The sequence below is a fragment of the Anomaloglossus baeobatrachus genome, chromosome 4 (assembly GCF_048569485.1).
Source record: "Anomaloglossus baeobatrachus isolate aAnoBae1 chromosome 4, aAnoBae1.hap1, whole genome shotgun sequence".
Taxonomy (NCBI): domain Eukaryota; kingdom Metazoa; phylum Chordata; class Amphibia; order Anura; family Aromobatidae; genus Anomaloglossus; species Anomaloglossus baeobatrachus.
Genome location: NC_134356.1, coordinates 403,556,967 through 403,572,851, shown reverse-complemented (window position 1 = coordinate 403,572,851; position 15,885 = coordinate 403,556,967). Strand labels below are relative to the sequence as shown.

At 40.5% G+C, this 15,885-nt stretch overlaps 1 protein-coding gene across 4 annotated transcripts in view; it reads right to left on the bottom strand.

Annotated features, from left to right (window-relative positions):
- Positions 1-15,885, bottom strand: part of SFMBT2 (Scm like with four mbt domains 2) — a 365,966-nt gene that overhangs the window by 88,621 nt on the left and 261,460 nt on the right. For all 4 annotated transcript variants that reach the window (XM_075345324.1, XM_075345321.1, XM_075345322.1 and 1 more), the window contains one exon: positions 2,527-2,640. In XM_075345324.1, coding sequence (XP_075201439.1) covers positions 2,527-2,640 — 114 coding nt within the window. The remainder of the gene's footprint in view (positions 1-2,526; positions 2,641-15,885) is intronic.

The following is a 15,885-nucleotide window of genomic DNA, read 5'->3' as shown; positions in this document are numbered from 1 at the left end:
CCAATAACATGAGCTCTATGATATGTAAATGGTTGTTTTGAGGGCGGGTTAGAAGAAACCATTATATTCTGGTTCTGTATTTAGAGTATTAATAATACTCAACATATTTCTAATCTTACGGGAACCATTTAGAATTCTTCTGAGAGATTCTCCTTTCCTGTAGCTCAGATTGTAGTGGGATTGACAGGCACATTATGGTGTTCTGAATGATATACAATGATGCATGATTACATTACATATTTCCAACCATACACTGTTGTGGCACATTAATGCCTCAATGTACAAAATGTCTGAAGTCTCTAGGATCTGCAGAATGGAAAATACAGTATTGCAGGCAGATTGACAAAAAACAAAAGTTGCGCTGTGATTTGTGGTTACGGGAAACAAAGACAATTTTTCTTTGTTTCATAAATCGACTTCACTGCCCCTAATACTAGGTCTTCATTACCACAAGATTGGATCCATCCTTTGCTATAGATCCAGAATAACTTGAGAAAGACTTATTATGTAGCCAAAACGTTGCGTACATGTGGTTGTGAATAAAAACAGTTAAATGGGTGGTTCACTACACAGCATAGTGGCCACACATTGATGTAAGTCTCATAAAGAAGGCTTTTCTAAATACCTTATTCAGCCAATTCTGCCTCTGAGCAGCACTATTGTGGTCCGCTCATCAGCATGAAGTGACCCACAGGCTCCGTGACCTCTGGGATGTGATGATGTCACGTCAACTTCCAGTTGACCCAACATCATCGAGGCGGGCCCCAGTTTCCCTGAGTGACTGGGCTGTGGGCGGAGTTTCACCACTTGTCACAGCGCAGCAAGTTGCACGCTCTCTCCTTTGCTGCAGAGTGCTGCAAACTCCGCTCACAGCCCAGTCACTCAACGAGACTGGGGCCGGCCTCGGTGATGCTGGGTCATCTGGAAGTGGACATGACATCTTTAGATCTCAGAGGTCATGGAGCCCAGGGGGTCACATGATGGGGATGAGCAGACTGCAATAGCGCTGCTCAGAGGCAGAATGTACTACACAAGGTATTTAGAAAAGCCATCTTTAGGAGCTTTACATTGATGTGTGGCCACTATGCTGTGTAGGGGACCACCTCTTTAATACTATTCAGATATGAAGGCTGGGTGTTGTTACTTTGGCTACATTGTAAACAGTAATTAATTTCTTTATACCAGCAGTGAATTTTAATAGTTACAATGTGTCATTCCAGTAAGCAGAGTTCTAGGTTGGTTGATTGCACTACATAAATTAGTAACAAGAATATTTTTCGCAGCCTCACGATAGGGAAAACCCCTTCAACAAGTCACCTCTCAAAGACTAGTAGATGAGATATGGGCTTGAAACGCACAATATTTACACGATAAAAGCAGAATTCCTCTTTTTCCTTATGGGTTTTTTAAAACTTACATGTTTTTAGGTATGGAAAGGACATCTGATACATTTGTTGCCTAACCCATACTCCATGGTTTCCAATGAACTAGAACTCGAAGCTTTATCATTTTTTTCTGGCACTGTACTAATCAAATGTTTACATTTTAGTAACACCTTATTTTCTCAAATTCATGATCCTATTTTATGGTAATCTTCACATTAGTGTTCTTCTATTATGGTGCCAAGATGGGAACCTGTCACGTTGTAAATATGAACAGCACAGTATAAAGAAGGAAAAGCTGAGAAGAATGACACATGCTGTAGGTCTGCAGAAAAGATTCAGTATAACTTGATACTGTATAACTTTATTCATTGAAATCCTTGGTGCTTGGGAGTTTGTGTGTGTATAAATATATAGTCCAGTGGGCAGTCCTACTCAGAGGTTGACACCCACTGGACTTATATACATACAAACACCAGAGATTTAATGAATAAACTGCAAGTTTTACATAAACTTTCCCAACAAAAATGAATATCAATCTTCTGATCAGCTCCTTCTGCTCTATAACATCCAGCCGGCAGATCAGATTCAATGTTCAACATGACAAGTTCACTTTAACATTGCCCCACAGTACCTTGTTGACTTCCAATCCCCTTATAATGAGTACATGATAAACTATTCCTCCTATAAGCAGAATATGTCACAACTTCCACTGTTTGGATCCCGTCCTACACCAGTGATTTTAGCAGTGTGACCGTGCTACTTGAATGTCATTAATCATCAACTCCTCTGTGCTGAGAGGGGAACTCATCCGTGAAACTACTATTAAGAAAGTACTTAACTATGGAGAATTGATTTAGTACTTATACCTCATGAAACTTCAGACGATTTCACAAATCAAATGTTTCAAATCTGATGTTTTTCAGTAACTCTGTGAATTTGTTTCCACTATATTATATTGTATGATTGAGTGGATTATTTATTTTTAGCAATTCGAGTACAGCAAAATGATGAACTAGTCTGGACTGTTTAATAGAATTGTAAGCTATTCATTATATTATTTATAACTTATAAGAACCTGTTTATGTGGTCTCAGGGTGATGTATTAAGAGCATATATGTATGCATAATCTGGATGTACTTACCTACTGCTCTCTGTGGTGTGTTAAGTGGATATGAGTTTGCTTCACACCATCCAACAGGGAAAATATTCATGGACTCCACATCAACTATATACTCTGGAACAGGCTTCATGAGACCTGGAATGTGAGAAGAAATGATTGTTTTGGTATTGCACTGCATAGTTGTACGCAAAAGTTTTTTCTTTCATTGCTGAAATAACGTATTTTAAACAGAACAAAATCTTTAGGTTAGAACAAATTATAAATCAGCCAACAGTTATCTATGTGCATGGCCATCTTTTATTACAATCAATCGCAAACTACATCTCTCAAGTATCAAACTTTGGTAGAAAATAAAAAAAAAAATACTTTTCATGTGGTGTTTATATAATTGAATATAATGGTGGAGCTGGGACCATCAGATCCCCACCTCATCATTTACTCTATACACAGATAACTAGATTATTTGATTACTTTCATCCTCAGGTCACATGACTGGCAGCATAGACATTGAGCAGGAGAGACAGGCCAGAGGTGTGTGTAGAATGTGGGGTATCAGACTGTCCATGGGGTTGGGATGGAAGCTGTGGTGGCCATCATTCTGTGTGCTGTCGGTGAGGGTTATCATGCTGTGTTGGGGTGGTGTGATTGTGGGGGCATGATACTGTGAAAATGTGTGTTACAGCAGAACCCTAACACTCTCATGGGGTTGGACAGGGGAGATGTAAAACCATAAATCCACAGGTCCAAAAACAGGATAGTACTTGCCCTATACCTGACCCTGATTTTTTCCCACCTGAAAGCCGGGGTTGGCACCCTAAGATGACTTAATGGCGCTCCCACTCGTCAACAACTGACCCTGAGTGTCATTAACTGAAGCCTAAGCTATAAACCAAGTGTAACACAATAACAACAATAAATAAAAATGAAGTGCACACATGCAGAGGGTGAGACACAGGGCTATGAATATGAAAATACAGTCGTACAGGAATGATGGAATGCAAGAAAACATACCAGAATATGTCGAAACCCTCCCAAACCTAAATGATACAAAATAGGAGATAACTGGGAAGGGATTCATACAAACAAACTGCAGGGCATAGCAATAGCAATGTATCAGTAAAAAAAAACTTGGCCAAGGAGCTGGGACTCCAGGCAACAATCCATCCAGAAATATAGCCAGCACTAAGACATGTGTGTAGTTAGTATAAATAACCCCTCCCAAAATGTGATTGGACAAACCAAACAAGAAAGTGCACGTACCTCAATAGAAGTGAAACAGGAAGGCAGAGCATTAAAAAGAAAGACTAGAGATCCTTCAGTAGTTGGACCAACACAAAACAGGTTGAGGTCCAACCAAGAGAAAAACTGACTAACAACCAGAGATCACCGGTTCGAACCTCAGAGTGGAGCCATGACAATGGGGATCTGTGGGGTGCATCATAATTTCTGTTGTTGGCATCATAATGGGAGGTAGTGAGGACCATTAAACTGTGATGGGGAGCACTAGGGGACAATATACTGCATGCAGGTACGAGATTTTGCCCGGAAATGGGGATGACATCTCCTGCATCATCCACAAATCCAGGCAAAATCTTGCACCTGAATAGAGATTTTGCTGGTTCACGCCTGCGCACCAATGTATTGCGCGCAGAGCGAAGTGAGTCTGTGCGAGTTAGCAATGTCTCTGCACAGAAGCAAAATGTTACCCCAAAATGTAGATACCTATAAACGTACCCAGAAATAAATCAAATCAAATTTGAATCATAATTCATATTTATTACAAGAAAAAACATAATATAAAAATACACAGCAGTATAAAATGTAGAAATGAGTACGTGGCACATGAAAATATCTGATAACTAAATGTACAACTGACAATATATATTAGACCACAACAAATATTAATAATTAACGTGAAAATTGACAGTGTACAATAATAAATATATTCCTAATCACAAAGTAGTGGGAATAATAAAAAAGATATCAGATACTAAATGTGCCACAAACAAATATATAGTAGAAACTACATTCATGGTAGGATGACAAAGGCATAATATAGTAGCAATGTGGAGTGAATAAAAATAAGATGGTAAATGAAAAATAATGATGAATATATCAGGAAAAAAGTATTTTAACCTGATAGTAAAATAAAATTAAACTGACAAATGCCAATACACAAATTATGCCACATTGCTACGCCTTACCAATGAGACACCCTGACGCGTTTTGCCATGGCTTTCTCCAAGGGCATATGTGAGAAAGGGAAAGCCACGGCGAAACACGTCAGGGTGTCTCATTGGTAAGGCTTTGTTAATATGTAGTTAAAAAAAGAGACCGCCACAATGGCAGTGCAAACAAGAAGAAGAGGGCATCACATGTAGTCTAAAGCATGGGGGCAGAGAACCCTGAAGAAGGTGACGCCAAAACGTGCGCATCGGTGTCGGGTGTCACAAGTGCGGGCAAATCCTCCATGTCCAGGTCTCCCCTGATTAGGTATCCATTCCTCACTTTTCACCACTTAAACTTTCTAAACTAATTGTTTTACAAGCGGTCGCCGCTTGGTGTGTGTGCACCTTGTTATGCTATTACCTATGTTGAGCATATTTAGTATCTGATATATATTTTTTATTATTCCCACTACTTTGTGATTAGGGATGTATTTATTATTGTACACTGTCAATTTTCATGTTAATTATTAACCTTTGTTGTGGTCTAATATATTGACAGTTGTACAATTGACATTTAGTTATTAGATATTTTCATGTGCCACATACTCATTTCTACATTTTATACTGCTGTGTATTTTTATACTATGTTTTTTCTTAAATAAATAATAAAGATGAACTATGATTCAAATTTGATTTATTTCTGGGTAATTTTATAGGTATTACTTTCCCACTAAGCAACTACCTGGTTGTTCTATTGGGATTAAGGGCGGCTTTGCACGTTGCAACATCGCACGTGCGATGTCGGTGGGGTCATATCGAAAGTGACACATATCGGGCTTCACTTTCGACATCGTAGTGTATAAATCCTAGATGATATGATTAACGAGCGCAAAAGTGTCGTTATCGTATCATCGGTGTAGGCTCCGACTTTTTCAAAATTTCGCTGCAGCGACAGGTACGATGTTGTTCCTCGTTCCTGAGGCAGCACACATCGCTGTGTATGAAGCCGCAGGAGCGAGGAACATCACCTTACCTGCCGTCGGCGGCTATACGGAAGGAAGAAGGTGGGCAGGATGTTTACATCCTGCTCATCTCCGCCCCTCCGCTTTGATTGGCCACCTGCTGTGTGACGTCGCTCTGACGTTGTACGACCCGCCCCCTTAGGAAGGAGGCTGGATGCCGGCCAGAGCGACGTCGCAGGACAGGTGAGTGCATGTGAAGATGGCGTAGCGATAATGTTCGCTACGCCAGGAATCACAAGATATCGCTGCTGCGACGGGGGCGCTGACGATCGCGTGCGACATCGCAGCATCGACTTGCGATGTCGCAACGTGCAAAGCCCGTCTAAGTTCAGTTTCTTTTAAGTAGTCATCAAAATTGTAGGTTTTCCCACAATGTAGATGGTGCAAGAGGTGTTATCCACATCAATCATCACCATAGGACAGCGATCAGTGTGGAAATGAGGGACAGGAGCCACAATCAATCACACCCATTGGCCCGAACCCAATGTTTACATACAGGGTGGAAGATTTTAAAAAGGTATTTGTGGGGTGTCAGGGAATAACCTTTACCTTTATAGAATGCAGCACAGGTGCTGCTTAAGGTGTTAGTTTTGGTTTACACCTCAAAAATCTGGTGACAGGTTCCCTTTAAACATTGTCCACTACTGGATATCATCTTATTAATTGGTTAAGGCAAGTGAAAATTATTTTTAAAAAAATCATACTTACCTCAGATGCCACTCCTCTCTGATCAGTGTTGTGACCTCTGCTGGTCTGCTGGAATCAACATTTGGTGGGGAGCGTATGAGCATTGTAGCTAATCAGCAGCTGTCATTTGGTTACAGCATCACATTTCGTCCAAGCAGAAGAAAAGTGAAAGTTAAAAAGTGAACGCTGCAGTTGTTTAGTGGCCACTGAGTTGCTGCAACACTCACATGGAGGAGCAGTAAAAGTTCAGGAGGTACAGTGCAGACCAAAAGTTTGGACACACATTCTCATGCAAAGAGTTTTCTTTATTTTCATGACTGAAAATAGTAGATTAACAATGAAGGCATCAAAACTATGAATTAACACATGTGAAATGAAATACTTAACAAAAAATTGTGAAACAACTGAAAATATGTCTTATATTCTAGGTTCTTCAAAGTAGCCACCTTTTGCTTTGATTACTGCTTTGCACACTCTTGGCTTCTCTTGATTAGCTTCAAGAGGTAGTCACCGGAAATGGTTTTCACTTCACAGGTGTGCCCTGTCAGGTTTAATAAGTGGGATTTCTTGACTTATAAATGGGGTTTGGCGACCATCAGTTGTGTTGTGCAGAAGTCTGGTGGATACACAGCTGATAGTCCTACTGAATAGACTGTTAGAATTTGTGTTATGGCAAGAAAAATGCAGCTAAGTAAAGAAAAACGAGACGGCCATATTATTTTAAGAAATGAAAGTCAGTCAGTTCGAAAAATTAGGAAAACTTTGAAAGTATCTCCAAGTGCAGTGGCAAAAAACATCAAATGCTACAAAGAAACTGGCTCACATGAGGACCGCCCCAGGAAAGGAAGACCAAGAGTCACCAATGCTGCAGAGGATAAGTTTATCCGAGTCACCAGCCTCAGAAATCACAGGTTAACAGCAGCTCAGATTAGAGACCAGGTCAATGCCACACAGAATTCTAGCAGCAGACACATCTCTAGAACAACTATTAAGAGGAAACTTTGTGCAGCAGGCCTTCATAGTAAAATAGCTGCTAGGAAACCACTGCTGACAGGCAACAAGCAGAAGACTTGTTTGGGCTAAAGAACACAAAGAATGGACATTAGACCAGTGGAAATCTGTGCTTTGGTCTGATGAGTCCAAATTTGAGATCTTTTGATCCAACCACCGTGTCTTTGTGTGACGCAGAAAAGGTGAACGGATGGATTCTACATGCCTGGTTCCCATTGTGAAGCATGGAGAAGGAGGTGTGATGGTGTGGGAGTGCTTTGCTGGTGACACTGTTGAGATTTATTCAAAATTGAAGGCATACTGAACCAGCATGGCTACCACAGCATCTTGCAGCGGCATGCTATTCCATCCGATTTGCGTTTAGTTGGACCATCATTTATTTTTCAACAGAACAATAACCCCAAACACACCTACAGGCTGTGTAAGGGCTATTTGGCTAAGAAGGAGAGTGAGGAGGGTGCTATGCCACATGACCTGGCCTCCACAGTCATCAGACCTGAACCCAATTGAGATGGTTTGGGGTGAGCTGGACCGCAGAGTGAAGGCAAAAGGGCCAACAAGTGCTAAGCATCTCTGGGAACTCCTTCAAGACTGTTGGAAGACCATTTCCGGTGACTACCTCTTGAAGCTCATTAAGAGAATGCCAAGAGTGTGCAAAGCAGTAATCAAAGCAAAAGGTGGCTACTTTGAAGAACCTAGAATATAAGACATTTTTTCAGTTGTTTCACACTTTTTTGTTAAGTACTTCATTCCACATGTGTTAATTCATAGTTTTGATGCCTTCAATGTGAATCTACAATTTTCAGAGTCATGAAAATAAAGAAAACTCTTTGAATGAGAAGGTGTGTCCAAACTTTTGGCCTGTACTGTATTTCTTTTTTTCACCTCCCTGGGCCACTTAATTTGTTGTTGTTCAGTAGTGGACAACTTCTTTAACATGACTATGAGGGTTTGTTTTTGTGGGATGAGTTGTGTTTATCAGTGGTACCATGTTGGGTTACATATAACTTATTAACCAATTTTGGTTAACTCTTTATGGGAAGAAAGAAATAAAAAACAGCAATTCCGCCATTGGTTTTTTTCCATTTTAAATTGTACATCATTCACTTCTCTGCAGAAATGTTATCTTTATTCTGTAGGGCAGCATGATTATGGAAACATTAAAATCATATTGTTTTTGTGATGTCAGTCTTACTCTGTGATGGCTTATTTTTTATGCCAAATGTAGCAGTCATTAGTATCATTGTATGGTATGAATTACTTTTTGATCATTTTTATTACAGTTTTCTTGAGGCGGAATAAATGAATGAAAAAAACTAGTTCTGGAATACACATATAAATTTTTATAAAAACACTATTCACTATTTGGGATAATTGAAATGAGATCTTTATTATGTGAGACAATACATTTATGATTCTACCATATATATGTTTTTTATACTTTATTTTTTTCTGACAGGAAAACACTTTAAAAAAAAAAATAATAACTCTGGAACTGCCGAACTCAGGGACCTAACTCTTAATGGGGTGTTTGATAATGTATTTGTCTTAAATATGGTGGCTCAAGAGCCAGGGTCCAACACCAGGTACCTATATGTTGCCATAAATGAGGAGATATTACAACCTGTCAACAAGCAAAGAAGTGAAGTTTTAGATCACTTGTAGCTTCCTTACAGACGGACAGTACAAGACATCATCGGTACTCATGTCTTAGGTGCTGATCTGGAGGTAAATAAAACACAGGAATGGATCCTCTAAAAGTTCTTCTGGTAGGTCCTTTCCCATCTGGCAGCTAACCGCCTCCTTGCTCACTTCCATACCTCCTTAGTGCCTTATACATCATTGAGGTCCTGTTTGACCACATAGCAATGGATTTAGTAGGACCAATGGGTAAGTCTGACAGAGGGCATCAGTATATTCTAGTGGTCATGGATTATGCTACATGGTACCCGGATGCCGTACCATTGAGTGCTTCCTCTGCTAAGAGTATAGCTAAAGAACTGATCCAGATCTTTTCCCAAACCGGACTGACAAAAGAGATTCTGGCGAACCAGGGAACTTCATTCATGTCGATGTTTATGAGGGAATTATGCACAACCCTGCAGATCACACAACTCAGATCCTCAATATACTCCCCACAGATGGAAAGGTTTGTGGAAAACTGTAATAAAACATTGAAGGCCACGCTAAAGAAGGTTGTGGAAAAAAATAGCCAAGACTGGGACTGTTTGAGCTATTGTATGGCTGACAGCCCTGAGGACTACTGGTTATAGTGAAGAAACCTGAGAAGCAGAGGCTACACCCTTCAATAGCATGATTGATTATGGGGTCCAGATGCAAGAAAGTATTGCTGAAGTGCTGCTCATTGTGAGAGAAGATTAGTCAAGGGTGTACAATCGGTCAGCAAGAGTGAGATAGTTCAGCCTGAGAGATCATGTACTGGTGCAGATACCCATAGTGGAAAGCAAATTTCTGGCCAAGTGACAAGGCCCCTATGACGTGGTCGAAAAGTTGGACTAAGTTAATTGGAAAATAGAAAACAACCACGGAGAAGAAAGCTACCAGGTGCACTACATATAACTAATGAAGCAATGGCAAAATAGGCAGCCCGTTGAAGTCCAGTGTTTGGTGGCTAAGTCTGAAGCTGACATGAAAGATGTCAAAGTGGCAGAGATATTGTCACCTGCCCAAAAGCAGCAGTGCCAAGAATTGCTTAATGGGAATAGAAACTTGTTTGTAGAACTGCCAGGTTGTACTCAAGTCATAGAACATGAAATCCTCAAGAAACCTAATGTTCAAGTGAGTTTGATTCCTGAGGCCTGCTGCTAAAAGGTGATCTTGAAGTCGGTCAAGCAGATGTTGGACCTTGGAGTAATTGAGGACTCCAAGAGTGGCTGGTCCGGTTCCATTGTTTTGGTGCCAAAACCATATGGAGAATGGCTGTTCTGCCACTACCACAGGAAGCTGAATGAGGTTTCCAAGTTTGACTTAAAGTATATAACAAAGGTAAGTACACCTCTCACATTTTTGGAAATATTTTATTATATCTTTTCATAGTACAGCACTGAAGATATGAAACTTTGATACAATGTACAGTAGTCAGTGTACAGCTTGTATATCAGTGTCAACTTGGTGTGTCCTCTAAATAACTGAACACACAGCCATTAATGTCAAAACCGCTGGCAACAAAAGTAAGTACAAGTTTTCTTATATTCCCTTGCGCTATTGATCTATTCTAACTCTTTAGTATTGACAAGTTTTAAGCTGCACAGAAATATTTTATTATATGCTATGGGGCACTATGTAGAAGGGGTCATCCAGATAGTGGATAACCCCTTTAACAATGACACTCATGCAGAAGTAAATCACAAATCTGGACAATTTAACCCTAGAACGCGCAAGCATAACAATCTACCATAGAAAACAAATGACCTAGCAGGCCTGCGAGGCCCCAGGTATGCGTTCTAGGGTTAATATTGGTTTCAGTTGTACACCTGTCAAGTAGCAAAAATGTTATCTAATATCATCTATCCAAAGTTGCATCTTATTCTCATTATCCTACATAAAATACTGTTGCGACATGGCAGCTAGCTATATATAGTGCTGGCCAAAAGTATTGGCACCCCTGCAATTCTGTCAGATAATACTCAGTTTCTTCTTGAAAATGATTGCAATCACAAATTCTTTGGTATTATTGTCTTCATTTATTTTGCTTGCAATGAAAAAACACAAAAGAGAATGAAACAAAAATCAAATCATTGATCATTTCCCACAAAACTCCAAAAATGGGCCAGACAAAAGTATTGGCACCCTTAGCCTAATACTTGGTTGCACAACCTTTAGCCAAAATAACTGCGAACAACCGCTTCCGGTAACCATCAATGAGTTTCTTACAATGCTCTCCTGGAATTTTAGACCATTCTTCTTTGGCAAACTGCTCCAGGTCCCTGAGATATGAAGGGAGCCTTCTCCAAACTGCCATTTTGAGATCTCTCCACAGGTGTTCTATGGAACTCAGGTCTGGACTCATTGCTGGCCACTTTAGTAGTCTCCAGTGCTTTCTCTCAAACCATTTTCTAGTGCTTTTTGAAGTGTGTTTTAGGTCATTGTCCTGCTTGAAGACCCATGACCTCTGAGGGAGACCCAGCTTTCTCACACTGGGCCCTACATTACGCTGCAAAATTTGTTGGTCTTCAGATTTCATAATGCCATGCACACGGTCAAGCAGTCCAGTGCCAGAGGCAGCAAAGCAACCCCAAAACATCAGGGAACCTCCGCCATGTTGACTGTAGGGACCGTGTTATTTTCTTTGAATGCCTCTTTTTTTTCCCTGTAAACTCTATGTTGATGGCTTTTCCCAAAAAGCTCTACTTTTGTCTTATCTGACCAGAGAACATTCTTCCAAAACATTTTAGGCTTTCTCAAGTAAGTTTTGGCAAACTCCACCCTGGCTTTTTTATGTCTTGGGGTAAGAAGTGGGGTCTTCCTGGGTATCCTACCATACAGTCCCTTTTCATTCAGACGCCGACGGATAGTACAGGTTGACACTGTTGTACCCTCGGACTGCAGGGCAGCGTGAACTTGTTTGGATGTTAGTCAAGGTTCTTTATCCACCATCCGCACAATCTTGCGTTGAAATCTCTCGTCAATTTTTCTTTTCCTTCCACATCTAGGGAGGTTAGACACAGTGCCATGGGCTTTAAACTTCTTGATGACACTGCGCACCGTAGACACAGGTCTTTGGAGATGGACTTGTAGCCTTGAGATTGCTCATGCTTCCTCACAATTTGGATTCTCAAGTCCTCAGACAGTTCTTTGGTCTTCTTTCTTTTCTCCATGCTCAATGTGGTACACACAAGGACACATGACAGAGGTTGAGTCAACTTTAATCCATGTCAACTGGCTGCAAGTGTGATTTAGTTATTGCCAACACCTGTTAGGTGCCACAGGTAAGTTACAGGTGCTGTTAATTACACAAATTAGAGAAGCATCACATGACTTTTCAAACAGTGCTAATACTTTTGTCCACCCCTTTTTTATGTTTGGTGTGGAATTATATCCAATTTGGCTTTATGACAATTTTTATTTTTTTTTTCATTGAAGACAAATTAAATGAAGATAATAATACCAAAGAATTTGTGATTGCATTCATTTTCAAGAAGAAACTGAGTATTATCTGACATAATTGCAGGGGTGCCAATACTTTTGGCCAGCAGTGTAAGTTACTATTAAACAGAACATCCACTACTAGCTTTCCTTTAATATTACTGAAAAAGAAAAAAGAAAAACTTCCTGTTTTGACCTTTTTATGATTTGTGGCAGACGCAGGTGCTTTTAAACCACTAAGAAATGTGCAAGAAGCTGAAACCGCAACATCCCTTTCCTTTTTATTTTAATTTGTTGGATGTGTCAGCAATAGAGATCTGTATCACACATATAATTTGCTGCTGTTTCTACCGCAGTTAGCTAACTAGTGTTTTCAAAGCGCTATAATGTCCACAATGCACTAATCTAGCTCGAAATAAGTTCTCATTATTGGCGTTTACTGAATTCTAATCTCTCCCGACCAATAAATCTTAAACAAAGAGATAACAGACTGTGAATAACATTCACTATGGGCCATATGAGAAGCTATTAAAGTTCGGTATCTGGTTTCAGATAATCTAAAATGAAAAAAACGGACGGCACTTCCTAACAGACAAATGTGAACAGGTGCAAACTGAACATGAAATAGACCAACAAATAGTGTAGAGTGCGGCTGTATATTTATTTGGTTTTAGATAACCATTATTAAAAATAACATTTTCCTTGATTAAGTTTCCAGATCAGCTGATTGTTTTCCAAGCTTCTATTCATACAGCAAAGAGTTAAGCTATCAAATTAAAAACAAAACACTCATGTGAAGCTTAGTTTTTTTTTGTTTGGCTGTACATAGAGACATTCTAATAAAATGCAAAAAATGGCCTTCCACTGACTTATTTTTCTAAAAATATAAAAAAGATATCCATCCCCACCTTTATAAAGGGTTCAACAAGTAAACACAAGAACAATTAAAAGTACTACAGCTCAGGTGTCATGAGTGACAGTCATGTGGTTTCTGGCAATAGAAGGTCACAGTGTTTGGCTGCACAAAATGCTCCCTGACTTTCTATTGTTCCTGCTGTTACTATTCATTGTACTAGGTAGCTTTCTTGCTGGGATTTCATCCCTTTAGGACCCAGCAGAGCACTTTTTCCATCTAGCTGATTATTCCCCTTTTGCTTAAATACTCCAATCTTTCATGGACTGGTGCTGGTGATGTTATTCAGTTCTTTCAAGACGTGGTTACAAGCAGGTGTCTTGCACTCATCTGTGTTGCTGAAACTTTGCTGAACTTATAGCTGAGTCATCTGTGGATAATTAGTTCATGCACTTTTCCCCCTATGCGTCCTCCTTGTATCTTCTTTAGTGTTTTGTTAGGCTGACCAAGAGCTTATTCCAACTTTCCCTATTTAGGCTAAGTTCACACTTCCGTTGTTTTGCATCAGTCACAATCCATAGCCTTGAGGAATTACGGTATCCTGCAAAATATTTGCAGGAATCCTGTTTTTCCCCATAGGCTTCTATTAGTGACAGATTGTGACTGCTGATGCTGCGTTGCATCCGCTGCGTCGCGGTCAGTCATTTTTTAACTGACCGCCGGGTGGGAGCAACGCAGCCTGTAACGTTTTTTGAGCAGCACGATCCGTAGGATTTCGCTGCACATGCGCTCTCTGGCTTCCCGCCCCCGCAACCAGGATAAACATCGGGTAACCAAGCAATGCGCTTTGGTTAGTTACCTGATATTTACAGTGGTTACGGGGGCGGGGAGCCAGCGCTAAATATCGGGTAACCAAGCAAAACGTGCTTTGCTTATACCCGATATTTAACCTGGATACAGTGTGCAAGGAGGCCGACACTTCACCACTTGGCTCCGCCCCCTCCCGCACTCCGCATTTATGCACACACACTCACACTCACACTCACACACTTGTCCCCAGCCCTGCAGTCCCCGCGGCACTGACGTCCTCAGCTCCATGGCCCCGCTCGGCTCCGCCCCCTCCCGCTCCACCCCCTCCCACACTCCGCATGTACACACGCATGTAGACACACACACATACACACACACACACACACACACATACACACACACTCACTCACCTGTCCCCAGCCATGCAGACCGCGGCACTGACGTCCTCAGCTCCGCCCCCTGAACTCTGCCCCCCGAACTCCGCCCCCCGCACACAACGGAGTCCGTCAAAGAAATTCTTTTCTTTGTCACCATTGTCATCCGTTGTACAACGCATCAGTCACATGCGTCAAGCAACGCATGTGACTGATGCAAAACAACGGAAGTGTGAACTTAGTCTTAGGGGTCCTGCACTAGATATACCTAGGGTGAGGTAACCAGCTTAGCACATAAGTGAGGAACCTGTCTAGAGTGGTGAGGGACCCCAAGGACCAGCAGTAGGTTGGTCAGGGGTCACCATCTCCCCCTTACCTAGATGAAGGGTTCCCCTTTCCTTCTCTTTAGTCGTTTGCTTGGTACTCCCCCATACATAGTGTGACATTAAGGCTATGCAAATGGTATAAAGCAAGGAAAATACAAAGGTAATTTAATTTCAAATAATAAGATAATGTTAATATTAAGATTCTCATTAGTGATCTTAAAAGGAATTTCCCCCCCTTTAAAAACCTGTTGTTTCTATTCAAAAATAGTGGAGTTATTTAATGGGCTGCCTAATAAAGACTAATCCCAGTTTATATTGACATCGTAGAGAGTTGTCTCTACTCATCACTCCCCTTTATGAACTAGAATAGGGCAACAACAAGTCTGGAGGACTGGAGGAATTCTTCTATTAGAAGACATATAATAGAACATTTCTGAAGAAGCATATGTGGCTGGCAATATTAGCTGTTTACTAGGGAGTATGTACGCAGCTTATCAGTGCAGCAGGTGCTGTTTGAAAGCGGTTATCTCTGATGAGAAATCCTTACATTTTTCATTATATCTTAAGGCTATGTCCGCACTTTGCGTCGAGGTAGTTGCAGTTCTAAACGCATCCTCTGGCAGAAATGGTTTTTGCCAAAGTTGCTTTTGACAACGAAAACGCGATAAATACGCTTGGGTATTTACCGCGTTTTAGCCGCGTTTTTAGCGCTTTTTACCTGCTTTTCCATAGCTTAAAAACAGATGCGTTTTGATTACAAACACACTACTAAATAAAGTTTTAACATACAAACACTATGAAAAAAGGGAAAAAAAAATGAAAACAAATATAATCTTATAAATCATAATGAAAATAGTTTTATTTAATATAATTATAGCGGTTTTATACTATTTATGGCTAAAATAACAAATTAATATTTTTCTTTAATTTAATTGTCGGACTATGTGTGTGTGTTAAGGGACATATCATTCCATTATTTTGATGTCAGAAACGCATGTGTGGCGCCCCTGACCTGGTCAGGCA